This window comes from Callorhinus ursinus, unplaced genomic scaffold (genome assembly GCF_003265705.2).
Source record: "Callorhinus ursinus isolate GAN/ISIS: 27379988/994484 unplaced genomic scaffold, GSC_fseal_2.0 scaffold72, whole genome shotgun sequence".
Classification (NCBI taxonomy): Eukaryota; Metazoa; Chordata; class Mammalia; order Carnivora; family Otariidae; genus Callorhinus; species Callorhinus ursinus.
The window spans coordinates 5611201-5631828 of NW_027397134.1; the positions used below are offsets into that span (position 1 = coordinate 5611201).

At 45.5% G+C, this 20628-nt stretch overlaps 1 protein-coding gene and 1 non-coding gene across 19 annotated transcripts in view; one reads left to right on the forward strand and one right to left on the reverse strand.

Moving 5' to 3' along the window:
- The window catches only part of SFI1 (SFI1 centrin binding protein), a 99501-nt gene that overhangs the window by 70196 nt on the left and 8677 nt on the right, over positions 1 to 20628 (forward strand). For 17 of the 18 annotated variants that reach the window (XM_025858211.2, XM_025858208.2, XM_073886853.1 and 14 more), the window contains 8 exons: positions 735 to 801; positions 4640 to 4770; positions 16540 to 16621; positions 16950 to 17128; positions 18113 to 18188; positions 18635 to 18730; positions 19090 to 19166; positions 20200 to 20302. In XM_025858211.2, coding sequence (XP_025713996.1) covers positions 735 to 801; positions 4640 to 4770; positions 16540 to 16621; positions 16950 to 17128; positions 18113 to 18188; positions 18635 to 18730; positions 19090 to 19166; positions 20200 to 20302 — 811 coding nt within the window. The remainder of the gene's footprint in view (positions 1 to 734; positions 802 to 4639; positions 4771 to 16539; positions 16622 to 16949; positions 17129 to 18112; positions 18189 to 18634; positions 18731 to 19089; positions 19167 to 20199; positions 20303 to 20628) is intronic. The other variant, XM_073886849.1, reaches the window with a different exon arrangement.
- Positions 10897 to 10969, reverse strand: TRNAK-UUU (transfer RNA lysine (anticodon UUU)). The gene has a single exon. It is a non-coding gene; the product is annotated as a tRNA-Lys (tRNA).

The following is a 20628-nucleotide window of genomic DNA, read 5'->3' on the forward strand; positions in this document are numbered from 1 at the left end:
AATTTTAAATAAAAGCACCACATGTCCATGAGGAAAACTCAGTGTTTAGGAAGGTAGGTATAAAGTGAAAAATAAAAGTTGCCTGGATCCCTCCCTCCAATCCCTTAGTCTTACTCTTCAGAGGTAACCACTCTTCACTTACTTGCTGCCAGAAATGTTCAATATACCCTCCCCCCAGCCAATAGTACAATCAACTTAATTCACATAGTTAGAGGTCCCATTTTGGAGCATTTTTCTTTTTTTAGTGAGTCGCTGAGAATCTCAATATTTAACTAAATTTGGAGTTATCAGGGTCTATCATTATTCTAAATCCTGGTTTACAGAACTGAATGTAGTTCTCACTCTGGGTATCACAGTTGTGGAAAGAGCTTGTCACAGACCCAGGTGGTCCTCCACAAGTCCCAGAGTTTGGTCATAAAACCAGGAAGTTCATGATAGGGGATTTCATACATATTACCTAAGTTCCAGAGACACTGTGCTTGGTGGTCTAATTAGGTTTATAAGAAAATTGTCAAAATTTGGGGGCAAGCCATAGCCCCAAATTAGGGGCTAACAGATTTTGTGTTGAATAATAGGTTTTTTTCCCTGTTTCCTAGAGTGAAACTGATAGGGTGCCTTTAACGCTGAAGATGTAACTACACCCAGATTTTCTGGCCTTAAAAACAAACATTTTTAAAACCCCAAACCTGAAAGTGCAATAGGCAGTATGTGTTATGTTATGTGTTCTATTTCAGAATATCATTGCTACGCAAGTGTATCAGATCGTGGTTACAGTATACTCAGAAGAGGCGATACAAGCAGGTATGGAGTAGTTCATTGCAAGTAACTCCACAGGCTTACATTCTTGGACCCATTTGCTTTGGAAAGATTCTTGGAAAAGACCTTTGCTAAGAGGTCTTGGTGCTGCTGTGAAAAGCTCAAAGGTATTTCCCCCCGGTCCCTCTAGTGATAGTGGAAAGTCTGCGTAAACCCCATTCCTTCATGTGCTGTGAAAACACAGGCACTCTCTGAGAGTGATGATCTCTTACTAGCCATTCCATTCACATCATTACTCATTTACTCTATTAGTTAGCCAAGCTGCAGGAAATACTGGGAAAAGTACAGAACATAAGTGCCGTGTTCTCAGTGCTGAACAGTGTGAGACAGGTACCCATGGCAGGCGGGAGGACATGGGGAGCAAGCTGGCGAATTAGTAAAGGCAGATTGAGAAAGAATTCAGTTCCATTTTTTTTTAAGCTTTATTTATTTAAGTAATCTCTACACCTGATATGGGGCTCCAACTCAAGACTCTGAGATCAAGAGTCGCATGCTCTTCTGACTGAGCCAGCCGGGACTCCTAGCTTCAGTTCCATTTGACTCACTGAGGGACACGTGGGTGGCTCAGTTGGCTAAGCATCTGCCTTCGGCTCAGGTCATGATCCCAGAGTCCGGGGATCTAGCCCTGCATTGGGCTCCCTGCTACACGGGGAGTTTGCTTCTGCCTCTGCCTGCAACTCCCCCTGCTCATGCTCTTCTCTCTCTGATAAATAAATGAAATCTTAAAGAAAAAAGAAAAAGACTCACTGAGCACCCGCTGTGCCTGATAGAAAGCAGACAAAATTCCTGCTCCCATAGGCCTTGTAATTTAGCACCAGGATGGCAAGTAAGTGTGATCTTGCAGGCCAGCTCGAATGATGGCTGCAACTGTCTAGAGTGCTGAACCAAGAAGGGTTTGGAGGCCACGTTTAGGCTTGGGGGAGTTTGTGTTCAACCAGGAGTGTCTGCGTGGGCCTTGCAGGGGTTAGTGTGCTGTCCAGGCCTCATTTTGGCCATCCCTGGTGAAATGGGGTTGGGGGGCGGGACACAAAGCAAACTGCTGCCCCCTCCACCCCCTCCTCCATCTGCCTCTAGAGTCTCACACGGGAATCTAAAGAATTTGGCTGTTTCCTCACAGTGCTGGGAGAGAATCTGAATTTTCTAGCAAGGTGTACCAACCCCTGTGGGAGCCGGGCTCTGGTTACTTCTCCAGCCTTTCCTGTCACCAGCCCTTTCGTTCCTTCCCAGCTGTGCTCTGGCCAGTTAAGCTGCTGGTCCTTCTCTGAATGTGCTTCTCACATGCAGTTCTCTGTCCCTCCGACTCTTTCAGCTCCAGTGTCACCTCTTCCCCCAGCCCCCTGTGACTTTGTCAGTGTATTCTGTGCCTAGGTGTTTCCCAGCCCCTCTCCCTGCCAGACTGTGAGCTACTTGAGGGCAGACCCTGTCTCTTTCTTCTCCTTAGCACAGTGTGGACAAAGGGTAGCTGCCAACTAATATTTAGATGAATGAATGAACAAGCGAGTGAACAGACAGACGAACCGCCATGGGTTGCTACAGAGTTTTTCCTAAAGATCATCTCAGTTCTTGGCATTTCGGTGGTGCCAGCCCCGGGCATGGCTTGCCTTCCACACCTAGAAAATGCTTAGAATTGCTGCATTCTTTGACATTCCTTTGGATGATATGGCTATTTCTGAAAGGACGTTGCCACTTGGTTTCTTAAGCCCATTTAATGTAAGCTCAACAGAAGGCAGAGACCTTTTAGAAAAAGAAACTGAGTGCCAGGGTCGAAAGGTTGTATTTACTCAAGGTGGAAAAGAAGCAGAGAGTCTCTCATATTCCCCCTGGAAAAAGAGCCTCTTGACACTGGGACCCAACAGTAGTGGAAGGTCAAGGGTCAGTATTCTTATCTCTCCACACTGCTCTTGCATGGCCTGCGTAATATAGAAGGTCTGAAAAATAGTAGGAGCCCTGCTTAGTTGCTGTTGCTTTTTTTCGAATCTTTGGCTAACAATCTGAATGTCATCTAAGGAGATGACATCAGAGAACATCAAGTTCTTTAAAGAGAACATCAGTTCTTTCTATTTCAGGAAAAGATAAAAATATTTATTGTGGGTTTCTTTCTTTTTAAAAAGTAATACAGAAAGAGGGGCGCCTGGGCAGCTCAGTCGGTTAAGCGGCTGCCTTCGGCTCAGGTCATGATCCTGGGGTCCTGGGATCGAGCCCCATGTCTGGCTCCCTGCTCAGCGGGGAGCCTGCTTCTCCCTCTCCCTCTGCCTGCCACTCTGCCTACTTGTGCTCTCTCTCTAGCTGTCGAATAAATAAAATCTTTAAAAAAAAAAAAGTAATACGGAAAGAATGGCAAAATGTTAGCCAATTGTTGAAGCTGGATGGTAAGTTCATGGAGTTTCGTTATACTGTTGCTTCTACTTTTATTTACATTTGAAAATGTAAATGCCCAAAACCAATATATAGACATTATAATTTGAGAAGTGTAGGAAGAGATAAAAGAAAAAAATTAAAACACCCGTAATCTTAAAATAACATTTGGTAAGTAAATTTGGTATCTCTTTTCCTCCATGTGCGTGGGAGTATGTATACCATATATTCACACACACACATATGCTTACTGTTCAGTTATCTGTTGCTATGTGAAAAATCACCCCAAACTCAGTGGCTTAAAACAACAACCGTGTTATTATACCTATGGGTTCTGTAAGTCAGAAATTGAAACAAGACATAGCAAAGATGGCTGGTCTCTGCTCCATGATTACTAGGGCCTCAGCTGGGAAGATTCCAATGGCAGGGGATTAGGATCCTCTAGGAAGTTTCTTCCCTCACATTGCTGGTTCCTGGACTGGAATAACTCGAAGGCTGGGCGCATCTGGGACTGTTAACCAGAGAACCTACACTGGGCCTCTCCAAGAGGCTTGGATTGCCTCACAGCATGGTGGCCTGAGGGTAGTCAGACTTCCTGTGTTGCTGCTCACTCCAAAAGTGCCCCAGTGAACAACACACAAACTGTATGGCCCTTTATGACCCAGCCTCAGAAGTCACATGGCCATTTCACCATTCTCTATTGGGCAAAGCAGTCACTGTCCCGCCCAGATTCGACAGGGGCGGGGGGGGGGGGGACTTCTCAGAGAAGGAGGAAATCCAAAGAATTTGAGGTCCTGTTTTAAAAAGTGCCGCAAATACATATATCCTTCTGTCCCCCCAGAGTTTTGGATCATGGAAGCATACACACACACACACACACACACACACACACACACACACACACACACACACACATATATATATATATTTTTTTTATGTCAGTTGTCTTATCTTCCTGGTGATAAACAGTAAAATAGTAGTAGCTTTTCATAATTACATAATAATTTAAAGAATCTGTATTACAAATAAACATCATAGATAAAATCAAAAGATATATTACAGGGTGGGAACAATGTTGATAATACACGTGACAAAGGACTGATAAATTTCTGAAGGTTCAAAAAGCCCATGTACATCACTGAGTTAAACACTGGCAGTCAGATAGTACAATAGGGATTGGGTATGAACAGTTAGTACATAGGACAGAGCATTTAGATACATACATGTATATATGTGTGTGTATGTACACACAAGTATGTGAAGAGATACTTAACCTAGAGTAAAAATTTCTTACCCATCGTATTTCATTTTTCACCTATCATGGCGACAAAGATTAAAAATAATGATTTTAATCTTTTTCTCAATTTTGTGTAGAAAGCAACCCTCCCTCTAGAGTGCAACCCTTAAAGGTCATTTTTTTAAATATAATATAAAGTACAAATAAAGGTCATTCTTTGTTATACTGCAGCGGCTGCGGTCCAGAGCAGACAGTCACTTTGAGCAGAGAGTCCTGCCTGCAGCCTTCCACACATGGAGAAGATTCTGGCGTTGGCAGCAGCAGGAAAGTGTCCTCAATGCGAGAGCAGCACGCTTTCACAGGTATGCAGTGTCGCTTCTGTCTGGGCAGGCTTCTCGGGACTTGTTCTGCTGCCCACACGGCCATTGGTGGTGTTTTTCAGCCTCCCAGCCCCCTAGGCCCTGGTTCTTCTTGGTTTTCCAATTAGGTGGGCTCATTGATTTCATCTAGCAGGAAGAGCCAGCCAGTATTTCTCCTGGGAAAGCTTTTGCTCATCTTTATTGCAAGTGCTTTCAGAACAGCCTGAGTTTTATTATGCCCCTGTCCTCATTGCAAGCCAGTGTGAGCTCCAGTAAATCTGTCCATTAGCTTTCTGGATCAGAGTGTGGTTGGACCTTGCATCGCCTTGGCAGGCATTCTTGAGTGTGATTGCCCTGAAATGCTTGCTTCCTGTTCTGCCAGACCTGGCTTTTTGAAGTCTTGAAATATAGTCATCAACAAAATTAAGACGGGCACAGAGCAGAGCTATGTCTTTTTGCTCCCGCAGAGGCAAACTTGCCCAGAGCAGGTCCTTGCTGCATTTTGGCGGAATTGTAACAAAGAAATTATTAATCACTGACTGTGTGTCTGCCACTGTGGTGGGCATGGTGTGGTGGGAAAAGGGAAACAAATATATAAGCTCATTCGCCTGTGATGTGATCAACTTCGTTAATAATTCCCTTCTCATAGCAGTCCTGAGAGAACAGGCTCAAGATGAATAATGACTCCCCCATGTAAATCAACCAGTAAGTGGCAGAGCCAGGGTTTAAATTCAGATCTCCTTGACTCCAGGGACTTTCTGCTAGATCAAAAGGAAGATCTTTTTGATGACTTTGTAGAAACTTTCAGTCTTTGTGAGGAGGTAAGACTGATACACAAGAAACAATTGAAGGACAGTTCCAGAGAATAGATCCACATGTCCTCATTTTTGTCAGCCCGGAGTTCTTCTAGAGCTCAGAGCTAGTGCTGAGGGAAGTCCCTGAAGGAAGGCATGCTGTGAGCCAGGGGGTGAGGATGAATGGCAGGAGTGGGCAGGATGAGGAGGGCCAGACTGAGGGGATTGCCCAAGCCCATAAAAAGATAACAGTTAGATGTTTGAGCAGGTGCATGTAACTAGTAAAGTGATGGTTTTGGAGATTGCCCTGAGAACAGTGTCCCATCAATTTAGGACAAAGAGGCGAGAGGGAGGGACATGGGAGGGACACTGGGAGAAGCTGCAGTGATCTTAACTTTGAAGGAGTGTGAATGCTAGCCTGAGGGGATCAGCCAGAACTCCTGGAGTCCTTCACACAAAGTCAAAGAGAAGCTTTTAGGGGGTAGCCATGGGAAATTGGAGGCTGGCAAGGGTCTGCAGAGAGTGACTTCACCTTTACCTACTTCCTGAACTGAGGTCTGGTAGATTCCACTTGAAAAATGGCTTTACTACCAAACACAAACACACTCCTTCGCTTCTTCTACAAAGTCAATGATTGATTCTGTTGCTTCTTTCGTATTTTGGCATGCCGTAGGGATTTTCAAAAATTGAGGGTTCTTTCAAAATAGCCAAGAGGAGTTTCCAAAAGGATTTTTGTTGGGAATCATTCTTGAGACAAAAGGGTGGTGGGTGAACTGGAGACGGGGAGTAGCCGCGAGGCCTGATCTGGATTTTATCTTGTTTTGGTTTAGTTGGATCTTTTTAGAAAACTTAAGTTTTTAAGGTTCCTGCCTTTAGCTCATGAGGGAGCAGAGTGATGGGGAGCCCAGCTTGGAAGCTGGAGAGACCTGAGTTCAGACCCTTGCTCTACTGCTTGCCAGTTTCGTAACCCTGCGCAAGCCACTCTGTCTCTCTGATCCTGTTTCCTCAAATGTAAAATGGAGATGAGTTGATAATAGTCCTATCTCACAGGGTTGTCATGAAAAGTGAAATAATCCATGGGGAATACAAGCAGAAAGGCAGCACAAAATATCAGCCTTTCCCCCAACCCCTAGAATTGATTTGTGACTCTCCTGGTAAATGAATATTCATAGGTTTGGTTTGGAGTTTAGCAAATCAAAGTTCCCCCAAAATATGTATGTTCTATCTTTCCATAACTCTTAGGGTATTTATTTAATATTTTAGGAATATGGACAGAATTTATAGTGGGATCTCATGAATTATGACTGAAAATGGTAGTTTCTTAATCTACCAGTGAAATAGTATTCTGAGAATGAGCCAAGACTGATTTGTCTTTTTTTTAATTGAGCTAAAATTCATAGTGAAAGGCACAGATGTTAAATAAACAGTTTGATGAGTTTTCACAAATTTATGCCTGGATAATCAACAGCCCAGTCAAGGTCTAGAACATTTCCATCACCCCAGAAAGTTCCCTCATGCCCCCTTCCAGTCAATTCCCACCCCCCCCTCACAGGTAACCACTGCTCTGATTTCTGTCCTACCAGATTAATTTTGCATGTTTTCGAACTTTAAATAATGGGATCATTCAATAAGTGTTCTGTTGTGTCTGGTTTCTTTTAAAGTTCAGCATAATGTTTCTGAGATTGAGCCATGTTGTCAGGTAGTAGTTCAGTCTTTGCTGAGTGGTATTGTATGACTATAAGGCAATGTTTTGATCCATTTTAACGTATGAGTTGTTTCCAGTTTGAGGCCATTATGAATAAATCTGCTATGAACATATACATGGATTGTTTTCATTTCTCTTGAGTAGATACCTAGAAGCTAACTCTGGCTCACAGGATGGGGACAGGCTTCCTCTTATAGGGGGTCACATCATTATACACCCACCAGCAGATAGAATGCTGGTTGTTCCACAGCCTCATCAACATTTGGTTTTGACAGTCTTTCTAATTGAGCCATCCTGGTGGATGGGGAGTGACGTCTCATTTCCCTGCTGACTCATAATGCAGAGCATCTTTTTAAGACCTAATCAGCCAGGATCAAAATCCTGTAGTTTTACCGAGTCAGATCGATTGCCTTGAAGGAGGGAATTCCACAGGAATTCTGGAATGGTGCCCTTCCTGAGGGAAAGGAATTTGTAAAGTTTGGGTTCCCACAAAAGGATTCAGAAGAGGGAAAAGAGAAACAGGGATTGGTTTTGGATTGCTCTGTTTCCGAGGCAAAATTAGGAGGGAAGAGAAGTGGGGTTCACTAGGGAGTACTGTTATGTGTACCCTCAGGAATAAGTGAAAGCGGCAAAGCTTTTCTGGGGTGTCATTGGTAAGGAAGCAATAACCACTCAAAAGAGGCCCTGGTGGCATTTTACAACTGCTGCCTGGCCTCGGGAAAAACCATGTTTCCTTGTAGCTGGCTTTATCTGTGTCTGTGGCTCAGTAAGCGTCTGACTTTTGGTTTTGGCTCAGGTCATCATCTCAGGGTCCCAAGATCAAGTCCAGTGTCAGGCACCACGCTCAGCAGGGAGCCTGCTTGAGATCCTCTCTCCCTCCCCATTTCCCCTCCCCATGCTCACGTGCTCTCTTTGTGTCACTCTCTCAGATAAATCTTTAAAAAAAAGAAAAAGAAAAATATTTTCTTCCAGTAATGTGGCTTGCATTTCCATTTTCTCACGTTTTTTTTTTAATTGAGAACAAAGTTGTTTTTTACATATGTATGTTATATGTATGTTGAAATTATCACAGGGTGGGGATCTATATATGGGCTATATATATATTGAAATGAATTAATAGTATTTTTTGATGAGCAGAAATGTTTAATTTTGTTATAGTCAAATTCACCAAATTTTTCCTCTTATGATTAGTGATTTTGGGGTTTTCTCTAAAAAATATTTGCTTACACCCAAGATCTTGAAAGATACTTTCCAACATTTTCTCTGGAAGCTTTATATAAAGTTTTAGCATTTACATTTAGGTCTGTGATCATCTTGAATTTTGGTTTGAGGTAAGAGCTAAGGATTATTTTTTTGTTTTGTTTTTCAGGTTTTTCCAGCAGTATTTATTGAAAAGACTTTTCATTCCCCCATTGAATTGCCTTGGCACCTTTGTTGAAAATCAGTTGTCCTTATAAGTTTGTATCTATTTTTGGACTTTCTCTTCTGTTTCATTTATCTGTTTCTTTTTTTTTTTTTAAGATTTTATTTATTTATTTGAGAGAGAGAGAATGAGAGAGAGCATGAGAGGGAAGAGGGTCAGAGGGAGAAGCAGACTCCCTGCTAAGTGGGGAGCCCGATGTGGGACTCGATCCTGGGACTCCAGGATCATGACCTGAGCCGAAGGCAGTCGCCCAGCCAACTGAGCCACCCAGGCACCCTCATTTATCTGTTTCTTTATCCTTATGCCATTATCATACTGTCCTGATTTTTGTATCTTTATAGCAAGTTTTGAAATCGGTTCTTCAACTTTATTCCTCCTGGGATTTTTTTTTTGTTTGGGATTGCACTTAATCTGTATAGATGTTTAGGGGAGAATGGACATCTCAAGCTTATTGAGATGTCCCATAAATGAACATGAACTTCTCCATTTATTTAGCTTTTCTTTAATTTTTCTCAGTGTTTTGTAGCTTTGCATAGAAGTCTTGTGTATATATTTTTAAATTTATTCCTAAATACCTTATTTTTTGGATGCTATTGTGAATAGAATTATTTTTTAAATTCATTTTCCAACTGTTTGTCCTAGTATATAGAAATACAACTGAAACTTTGTGTTCTGTAACCTTTCTAAATTTACTTAATGGTTTGAGTCTCTCTTTTTTTTAATTATGTAGAGTTTTCTGCATAAATAATCCTGTCATATGCAAGTAAGGACAACTTACTTTATCCTTTCCAGTCTGTATGCTTTTATTTTTGTCTTTACTGCATTAGCTAGCATCTCCAATAAAGTATTGAATAGAGGATGGGGCACCTGGGTGGCTCAGTCGTTTAAGCGTCTGCCTTCGGCTCAGGTCATGATCCCAGGGTCCTGGGATCGAGCCCCGCATTGGGCTCCCTGCTCTGTGGGAAGCCTGCTTCTCCCTCTCCCCACTCCCCCTGCTTGTGTTCCCTCTCTCGCTGTGTCTCTCTCTGTCAAATAAATAAATAAAATCTTAAAAAAAAAAAATTGAATAAAGGTAATGAGAAGATACATACTTGTCTTTTTTCCAATCTTGGGAAAACAAAGGCAGTCAGTATTTCACCATTGAGTATTTTTATAGATACCCTTTATTAGATTGAGAATGTTCCCCTCTGTTCATAGTTTATTGAGAGTTTCTATTATGAAGGGTGGTTACATTTTGCCAGATGCTTTCTCTGCATTTATTAAGATGATCGTATGGTTTTCCTGATTTCACATGTTAAATCAACCCCGTATTCCTGAGATAAACCCCACTTGGCCATGATATATTATCTTTTTCATGTGTTGCTGATTTTAATCTGTTAATGTTTTATTAAAAATTTTTACATGTACTTTCATGAGGTATATTGGTTGTAGTTTTCTTGTAATGTGTGTTTTTGGTATTTCTTTAAATTTTTTATGGAATTTGCTAGTGAAATTATCTGGACCTAGAGTTTCCTTTATGGAAAGGTTTTTGATTACAGATTTCATTTTGGAAATAGATATAGAGGGACGCCTGGGTGGCTTAGTCGCTAAGCGTCTGCCTTCGGCTCAGGTCATGATCCCAGGGTGCTGGGATCGAGCCCCGCATCGGGCTCCCTGCTCAGTGGGGAACCTGCCTCTCCCTCTCCCACTCCGCCTGCTTGTGTTCCCTCTCTCCTGTCTTTCTCTCTCTCTGTCAAATAAATAAATAAAATCTTAAAAAAAAAAAAAAAAAAACTAGATACAGAGCTACCAAGAGTTTCTTTTCATCAGTTTTGGTAAGCTCTATTTTTCAAGGAATTTTTCATTCTATCCACAGTGTGAAATATATTGGCATAAAGCTGTTCATAAAAGTGCCTTATTATTCTTTTAATGTCTATAAAATCTCTGATGATATCTTGTACATTCCTGATTTTGATTTTGGTTATTTGTATTTTTTCTCTTTTTTTCTTGATCAGTCTTGCAAGGAATTACCATAGGTTTTTGGTTTTTTAACTTTTGCTGATTTTCTTATTGTATATTTTTCTTACATTAATTCTAGCTCTTTATTTTGTACCTCTTTCTACTTTGGATTTAATATGCCTTCCTTTTGTTTTTTTAACCTTAAGATGGGAGTACAAATCACCCATTTTTTTTTAAGCTTATGTATTTATTTATTTTAGCAATCTCTACACCCAACGTGGGGCTTGAACTCACAACCCTGAGATCAAAAGTCTCATGCTCCTCCAACTGAGCCAGCCAGGCGTGCCCACTCATTGTTTTGTTGTTGGCGATAAATTATCAATTTTAAATCTTGTGAAAATTTTAAGCTATAAGGTTTCTCTCTGCTTTAGCTTTATCCCACAAATTCTAACATGCTGTATTTTTATTACCATTCAACTAAACATATATTCTAATTTGCCTTGTGACTTCTTCCTTGACCTGTGGTTTATTTAGAAATATGTTATTTGATGTTCAAATAGGAATTTTCTTGATACATTATTGTTTTTAATTACCAATTTAATTCCATTGTGGCTAGAAAACACCTTATATAACTTCAGTTTTTGAAATGTGTTGACTTGTTTTACAGCCGAATATATGTGGTCTATTTTGGTGAACCTTCCATGTGTACTTTATTTTTTCCCATGTGCACTTTAAAAGAATATTTATACTATAGTTGTTGGATATAGTGTTCTATAAATGTCTATTAGGACAAGTTGATTGGTAGTCATCTTCAAATTTTCTGTATCTTTTCAAGTTTTTGTTATTGTTTTTTTATAGTTATTTCGTATTTTATTGAACTGATTATATATAGGACTATTATATATATATATAGGACTAAGAATGTAGAATAGGAAAGGGGGAGAAGCCATCCACAAATCTGAGTCAACTAGAAAGGTCCATAAATCTTTGTGTTGGGATCGAAGGAAAAACCTGTTCAGAGCTGAAGGGAGGTCCTTGGTTTCTAACATAAATCTCCTAAAGGCTCTTTTAATACAAGGCTCAGTTCATGGAAAAACTCCAAATTGCACAAAACTCCATTAGGCAGGAGAAATGGGCAGGCTAGAAGGACATGGGCGGTGGGGGGCAGCCAGTCTGCAGGTGGGATGGCTGGGCTGGAGGCCGTGGCTCAGGCCCAGGACCTGTAGGTAGGAGCAGGCAGGAAGAGAACTGTAGAGGCAGAGGTTAGCGTGTTCACTCAGAGCCCTGGCTTTCCAGTCTCTAGGATGCAGATGCTTTCCTCAGACAAGGTGTTTGTTTTCTAAAGATTTTATTTATTTGAGAGAGAGATAGTGAGAGAGAGCACAAGTAGGGGTGGGGGGGAGAGAGGGAGAAGCAGGCTCCCCGCAGAGCAGGGAGCCCAGTATGAGGCTCAATGCCAGGACCCCAGGATCATGACCTGAGCTGAAGGCAGACACTCAACTGACTGAGCCACCCAGGCGCCACCCCCCATAGGTTTTTTGTTTGTCTGCTTGTTCTATCAATTACTAGAGAGAAGTATTAAAATTCTCTAGCTATGATTATGGATTTATCTATTTTTCCTGGTAATACTATCAGTTTTACTTCATGTGTTTGGAATCTGTTATTTGGTCCATGTACAGTTAGGATTGTTATGTTTTCCTCATGAATTGTCCCTTTTTATCATTTTGAAATGAACCTCCTTATATTTGGTAATATTTCGTTTCTCAAAGTCTACTTGGACTTTTTTTAAAATATCCTCACCAGCTTTTTTTGTATTTACAGTTTATGTGGTTTACCTTTCCCACTCTATTTATCTTCATATTTAATAAAGCTTGCCTCCTGTAAACAGCATATAGCTATGTCTTAATTTTTTATCTAGTCTGACAATTTCTATTTTTTTTTTTTTTTTTACCAATTTATTTATTTGAGAGACAGAGAGTGAGCAAGTGAGCGTGAAGGGGTTTGGAAGGGTAGAGAGAGAGGGAGAGAGAGTCTCCCAGGCAGTCTCCCACACCAAGTGTGGAGCCCAGCTCGGGGCCTGATCCCACGACACCCGAGATCACAACCCAAGCCAAATCCGAGTCAGATGCTCAACTGACTGTGCCACCCAGTCATTCCTTATAATCTCTGCTTTTGAATTAGAGTGTGTGGTTCATTTATATTTAATGTAGTTGTTGGTGTGGTTGGGCCGAAGCCTACATCTGATTTTTGTTTCTGTTTCTCCTTTTCTGCCCTGTTCACTTAGAATTTTTTAGTATTACATTTTATTTCCTCCATTGACTTTTTAACTCTGTACCTTTTGTATTTTGTATTTTTTTATTTTTATTTTATCTTATTTTATTTTTAAACATTTTATTTATTTGACAGAGAGGGAAAGAGAGAGAGAAAGTGCACACAAGCAGGGGGAGTGGCAGAGGGAGAGGGAGAAGCAGGCTCCCCACTGAGGAAGGAGCCTGACACGGGGCTCAATCCTAGAACCCCAGGATCATGACCTGAGCCGAAGGCAGCCGCTTAATTGACTGAGCCACTCAGGCACCCCACCATTATCTCTTTAAATAATTTATCTGCCCTGGGGCACCTGGGTGGCTCAATCAGTTAAGTGTCCTACTCTTGATTTAGGCTCAGGTCATGATCTCAGAGTCATGATATCAGGCTCCATGCTGGACATGGAGTGTGCTTAAGATTCTCTCTCTCCCTTACTCTGTGCTCCCCCCATGCACACGCATGCACGCGTTCGCTCTCTCTAAAAAAAAAACAACTTACCTGCCCTGCATCCTCTCTTCCCTCCTTCTTAGACTCTAATTACACTATGTTAAACCAGTGATATTGTCCCACGGGTCACTGAGGCTTTGTTTAGTTTTTTTCTATTTTTCTTTCCGTTTTCAGATTGGATACTTTCTATTGATCTTTCTTTTTTTTTTTTTTTAAACAGATTTTATTTATTTATTTGAGAAAGAGAGAATGAGAGAGAGAGGGAGAGAGAGAGCATGAGAGGGGGGAGGGTCAGGGAGAAGCAGACTCCCCGCTGAGCAGGGAGCCTGATGTGGGACTCGATCCCAGGACTCCAGGATCACGACCTGAGCCGAAGGCAGTTGCTTAACCAACTGAGCCACCCAGGCGCCCCCTCTATTGATCTTTCAATAGAAAGTCTTCAGTGATCTATATCCTGCAGTTTCTTATTTGTAACTCATCCAGTGATTTTTCTCCTTCAGTTATGGTACTTTTCAGTTCTAGAATTTTTTTCCCCCCCAATTGTGGAAAAACATACATAACATAAAACTTACCATTTTAGTCATTTTTAAGCATATTGTGTGTTCAGTGGCATAAAGTACATTTGCAATATTCAGCCATCATCACTATGCATTTCCAGAACTTTTTCATCATCCCAAACAAATTCTGTATCCATTAAATACTAACTTTCCATTTCCATCTATTTCCAGCCCTGGGACCCTCTGAGCTACTTTCTGTCTCTGAATTTGCCTATTCTGGGTATCTCATATATGTGGAATTGTGTAATATTAGACCTTTTGTGTCTGGCTTATTTTACTTAACGTAATGTTTTCAGAGTTTATCCATGTCATAGCATGTATCAGAATTTCATTCCTTTTTATGGCTGAATAATATTCCATTGTATGGATATACCACAGTTTGTTCGTCTGTATGCTGATGGACACTTGTTTCTATGTTTTAGCTACTGTGAGTAATGCTGCTGTGAACATCAATATACATACATCTGTTTGAGTCTCTGCTTTTAATTTTTTTGGTTGTATACCTAGAAGTGGAATTACTAAATCAAATGCTAATTCTGTGTTTGCTTTTTGAGGAGCCACCAAATCATTTGGTTCTTTTTTATAGTTTCTATTTCTCTGCCAGGATTCCGTGTCTGGTAACTAATTTTGTTAATCCTTCACTTAAGTACACAAACTTTAATAACTGTTTTTAGGTGTTTGCTGATTCCAACATTTGGGTCATTGTTTTTGTTGACAGCTGTTTTTCCTTTGAAGGGTTTTGCATTTTATTCTGTAAGGCAGTGGTTACTGTTTATTCTGGTGATTCCTGTTGATCCTATTGAGTATGGTTCTGTTCTTTCTTTGGGGGGTGTGTGTGTGTGTGTGTGTGTGTGTGTGTGTGTTTTAAGATTTAATTTTTTTTTTAAGATTATTTATTAAGAGAGAATGAGAGAGAGAGCACAAATGGAGTGAGAGGCAGAGGGAGAAGCAGACTCCCCACTGATCAGGGAGTCCGATGGAGGGCTCAGTCCCAGGACTCCGAGATCATGACCCAAACCAAAGGTAGACGCTTAACCAGCTGAACCACCCAGGCACCCCTAAGATTTTATTTTATTTTTTTTAAAGGTTTTTTTTTTAAGATTTTATTTATTTATTTATTTGAGAGGGAGAGAATGAGAGATAGAGAGCACGAGAGGGAAGAGGGTCAGAGGGAGAAGCAGACTCCCCGCTGAGCAGGGAGCCTGATGCGGGATTCGATCCCGGGACTCCAGGATCATGACCTGAGCTGAAGGCAGTCGCGTAACCAACTGAGCCACCCAGGCGCCCTAAGATTTTATTTTTTAAATAATCTCTACACCCAGTGTGGTGCTTGAACTTACAACACTGAGATCAAGAGTTGCACCTTGAGATGGGGTGCATGCTCTACCGGGCACTCCACGTGTAGGTCTTTTTTGATTTTTGTCTTCAGAGTTAGGGCATGGTGCTTATTCCTGAGGCTCAGCCTTTCTGAATTCTGGGGTTCTCAGCAAAGTCTCTCCATTCAGACTGGGCCAGAACTCCATCTCCGAGCCCTTTCCAGCCTCTGGTAATCTCCATCCAGCAGTCAGCCCTGAAGAGGCCACTCTGCTAGGCCTCACAGAGCCTGCCTATGCTGCCAACTGGGCAGACTCACACGGAATTTTGGGTACTGCCCTTGCAGAATATGTAAGGTGTATGTGAGTGTGCCTTTGAGGCAGGGCGAGGTCTCTACCTGCCCAGGTGCAGGAAGGGCACAGGTATCCATGCAGTCCTTCCCCTGCAATCTTGAACTCAGGGGAAGGACTCAGTCTTGAACCCCTGAGTCTCTGCCTCAACTCAGTGAGACTGTCCTGCTCTGCTTGGACTCTGTTCCCCTGCCCCAGGTGTTTAGAACATGCCCTCAGGGGGCTCACCTTGTTTCTCAACTCTGAGGGTCACAGTCTGTGTTGCCTCTTGTCCAGGGCCTGAAAACAGTTGCCACATATATTTTGTCCCATGGTTTTGCCAACGCACAGCCCCTAGTGGCTATTGACCAGTTTTCCCGGCACTGCCTTTGCAGGCCTTCCCATCATGCTGAGCAGGGAGGCCTAGGCAGAGGAGACAGAACAGTGGTTCTCAAACCTGTCTCCCTGTCTACCTCACATGGAACATTTGTTTTAAATACTGTTTCCTGGGGCCTACTTCAGACCTGTGCAGTCAGCCTTGGAGACGTGGCCTCTGTTTTTAACCACTCTCCCCAAGGATTTGGGTAGCAGCAGCCTGGCCAGTCAGCACGGACTAGAAAGGCTTTCACTACTGATCATTGAGCACTGCTGGTAATTCAGTGCGGAACTGAACTGAAGAAGAGCCAGGGTCTCCAAGTCAGTCTCATTCTTACTGTGTGAATGCTTGGCTGACACTGAAAAGAACTTGAAGAGTATTGGGTTGTTTGTGGGGGTTTTTTGCCCACTGCTGTCTGCTTTCCTTCCCTTTCTCTTTCCTTTCTCTCCATCTCAATGTATCTACCTCTTCAGAGCCTAAGAGGAAAAACCCAATTATTTGGGACTTCTCATTCTTTTTTTAGTGATTTTGTTTTATTTTAAGTGCCTTATTTCCCATTATTATTATTATTATTTATCTTTTTAGGGAGACGTTGGAAAAGCAAGTATTTGCTATTTGGTGGCAGAAGATGTTTCAGCATCGAGAAAACCGCTTGGCAGAGAGAATGGTAAGTGGCCGCCCTGCGGAGGTGCCTGGAGTGGGCAGGACCTGCTTCAAGCTTTGCACTCACTGCCGCCTCTGCTCGAGACGTCGCCCAGAGCCCAGACCCACACTGCGGGGCGTCCTGCCTGTGACCAGGACTCATGAGGCAGGGCAGGGCCTGGGGCATCTGTTGCCTTTGTCAGTGGAGTTTACATATGGCTTCTGGGCCAGGGCGGCTCTGTAACGCCCATTTCTTTTGCCTTGGTCAGTATTTGTGGCCTATAGATTCTTCCTGGCTTCTGTACCCCCAGCTGCTTGACCCACTCTGTTCTCTCCCCGCCATCCTGCCCCAGGCCATCCTTCACTCAGAGCAGCAGCTCCTGCAGAGGTCCTGGTCCACGTGGCACCAGCAGGCAGCAGCACGTCACCGGGAGCGACAGTGGACAGCAGCGGCCTGGGCCCACCGCCGCCACCATCAGCTCAGGAGGGCTTTCTGCATCTGGAAGGACAGTGCCCGAGGCCTCAGAACAGAGTGAGGGGCTGCTTCTGCCCCAGAAGCTCTTCCCCTCTCGGGCCAGCTTTGACCATAGTGGTAGCACCCTCAGCTCTGAGTGCCTGTCGGAGGGTCGTGTTAGCCTAGACTCTGGTTCCAAGTTCCAGAAATTCTGCCTGATACGGTCTATACCAAAGCAGGGATGTAGTGAGAGGATCCTGGGGTACCTCATGGAGCTCCCAGCCTCAGGAACTCGACTAGGGACAGACATGCTGCATGGATCTGAGGTCCTACCCATTGGATGCGTCCTACTCACTGGGGCCCATTCAGAGTGACCATGGCCAGGGAATAGACTGATGAGCCCGTTTCAGGATAGCTGAGCCCCCAGGACCAGCAGCTGTGGCCCAGGGGCAGGTTGTGGCAGTTTTTACCACACCATGTGGTTGGAGAGAGGGCGGGGCAGGCCGCCCACATGGACACTGCCCACCCTGGCCTGCTTTCATGCCTTTCTGCATCCACTTTGTGCTGTGCAGATCTCCCCCCCACTCTCAAATTCTGGCCACCTTTAATCTCCTGAGTCGCCAGCACATGAATGTACTTCAGTGTACTTGAGCCCTGTCAGGTTGGCTGCAAGAATTTAATTAGGTGCTTGCTTTCCTGAGGGGAGAGCCCAAATCCTCTGGCACTCTTCAGAGGAGGTGTTTGTTTGTTTTTAAGATTTTGTTTATTTATTTGAGAGAGTGAGCACCCAAGCAGGGGCAGAGGGGAAGGGAGAAGCCGACTCCCCTGCTAAGCAGGGAGCCCGACCCAGGGCTCGATCCCAGGACCCTGGGATCATGACCTTGAGCCAAAGGCAGATGCTTAACTGACTGAGCCACCCAGGCGCCCCCAGAAAAGGTCTTGATTCCTCCCTCCCCACCAGTTTAAGAACAGCTAGGCAGGGGCCAGGGACTGTGAGGGGTGCCCATCGAAAGGGCCCTGGCCGGGTCCAGGCTGCAGTGCTGACTTCAGCCCTCCCCACAGGAAGACCAGCCTGGTGCTGGCTGCAGAGTTCCACTCGGCTCGGATCCTGCACTGGGCCTGGGGCAGGTGGAAGGAGGTAAGGCTTTGGCAAAGACGCCACCTCATTTGGTTGGGGACAGGTGGGGCTGTGTGTCAGCGTGACTCCGAGTAGACACGTGGGTCTGGCTTCAGCCCCACGGTGGCCATCTGCCTCTGAGCCTGGGAGACAGCCTGGGCAGCACAGGGGCAAGCACTAACCTGGTGACGTGAGGTGACTGGCTCAAAATCCCATGTCCTTCTGGCTCTGGTCTGAACTCACTGAACCTAAAAGTCCTGGCCTAACCATTTGCAGGCACTCTACTCAGGGTAAAAATGCTTGAGCATTTACCCCAAGTCAAGCACTTGTTCCATCGGATCCCCACAAAACCCCTGAGAGATACCTATTGCTAGATGAGGCCTAGGGGTGGGGGGTGAGGACCCCACGGGTGCAAGATGAGGCGTGGCTGAGCCCCTCCTGGCCCCCGGCCCTCCCTCTGTCCGCAGGGCCTGGCCCTGCGCGCTGCCGAGCGGCGGAAGCTGACGCGCGCCCGCCTGCATCACCGGCGCACCTTGCTGCGCGGGGCGCTGCGCACCTGGGCGGTACGGGCGGATGCTGGCCTCGGCGGGGCTGGGGGGTGGGCGGCAGTGGGGACTTTGTGTCCTTCCCTTGTTCTCCCTGCCCCTCCCAGAGCGCGTGCGCCGGACAGCGGGTCTCACCCCCTGTGGCCTTGCTCGGCACAGCAAAAACGAGTCTGGGGTTACCAGCCTCCGCATCGAAGCGGCCCCTTGTCCAGGAGCCCAGTGGCTTGACTGATGAGTGAGGACTTAGCGAGAGCGTCCCCTCGCTGTTGTCCTGGTGCTCTTCTGGCCGTGGGACTCGGCGCGCTCCTGGGTGAGCGCTGCGGGGCTGCGGAGGGACACGGGCCGGGCCGGCCACTAGTCCCCTCGGTCTCCTGCAGACGTACCAGAGCCGCGTGCGGAGCGTCCTCCAGGAGGTGGCGGCCAGGGAGAGGCAGCACGGGAGGCGGCTGCTTCGGTGAGTGCCCCCGCGTCTCCGGGCCCTGCCTGAGGAACGGCGCGCTCCGTCCAGACCCAGGCAGGGCCGGGCGGGCGGGCCTGGCTCCTTGTGCTGCTCGCAGCCTGGCTTGGGCTTTTGCACAGCAGGCGCTCCATTCATTGGGTCACCGCATGTCTCGAAGCTGCTGTGTGCGGCCTGGGGCCTTGCGGAGGCAGCTGTCACTGGGACATGTGCGCGAGCTCCCTCGTCCTGCTCCTCTCGACACTGTGCCCTCCCCTGCACGATTCCGTGTCTCCTGCTCCAGAGCTGCAGGGACTCCCTTTGCCTCAGCCCCCACTCAGGTGCCTCCCAGCTTGGCTGTCCAGGCCTTTCACGGATTCCAGAGGCATCTCCCACAGCCTTGGAGGTCACTCGCTCTGTCAGCTCCAGCTCCATCAGGAGCCCGTCGTCTAGCTCCTGCTAAACCAAGCTCTCACTCTCTCCTTCCCGGCAGGCCTCCCTCATTCCACTCTTTTCCTCCCTCCGGATTTGTTCAGCACATGGTATTCCAGGCTGCCTGGGGGTGGTGGGCCTTGTGGACTTAACACCCACACCCTCCTTCGGGGAAGTGCCTGCCCATGCAGCTCCTCAGACATGGGGAGTAAGAAAGAGTGACGGAACTAACTCAGCAGCAAGCACGGTGCTGGGGCTCCAGTGGCCTTCTGCCACCTCCCGTCTCTCTGTGCCTTACTGCGGCATGACTCGCCTGTACCGTCACTACCTGGTCCCTGCTGTATGTCATGTACGTGCGTGAGGACGTGGTATTTGGCCTTGTTCACCGTGGTGCCCCTGGTGCTCCCCCAGTGCCTGGCACAGAGCGGGTGCTCACCAGCCGTGTGTTGTGTGTGTTGTCATAAACGTGGCTCTTGGTGAGACTGATGTTCTCAGGTACGAGGAGTCCATCCTCGATTGAGGCACTAGTGGGCTGAAGAAGCAGGAACGACTCACTGGAAACCTCCCCCTGTCTCTCCGCACTGGTGTCACCCCATCTCCCCGGCCTGTGTTCCCGCAGGTGTGTGTTCCGTCGCTGGAGAGAGAACACCCTGGCCCGTGTGGCTGAAGCCCAGCAAACCTCCCGAGCAAGCGCTCACTACTGGCGAACCTTGTGTTCCAAGGTGAGACATGCGGAGACCCAGCTGGTCGCCCAGGAGGGCTTGGGACCTTGCTGCTGCGAGGGGGTGGCCCCAAAGCTAGGCACTGAACGGGGAACCCAGGACGTGGGTTCACTCACCCTCCTCCATGCACACGTAACAGCTGTGTGAGCAGTAGGGTTTTATTTATTTTTTTGCTGGATTATGCACCAATATCCATCAAAACAAAAACATAGTGAGCAGACTGGTTCTTATCAGAACCAATATTTCCTACACATGTAGAATTTCCCACTGGGACAAACTAAGTCAGCGTGCCCCTCCGTCTCTTCAGTCTGTCAGAGGATGCTCAC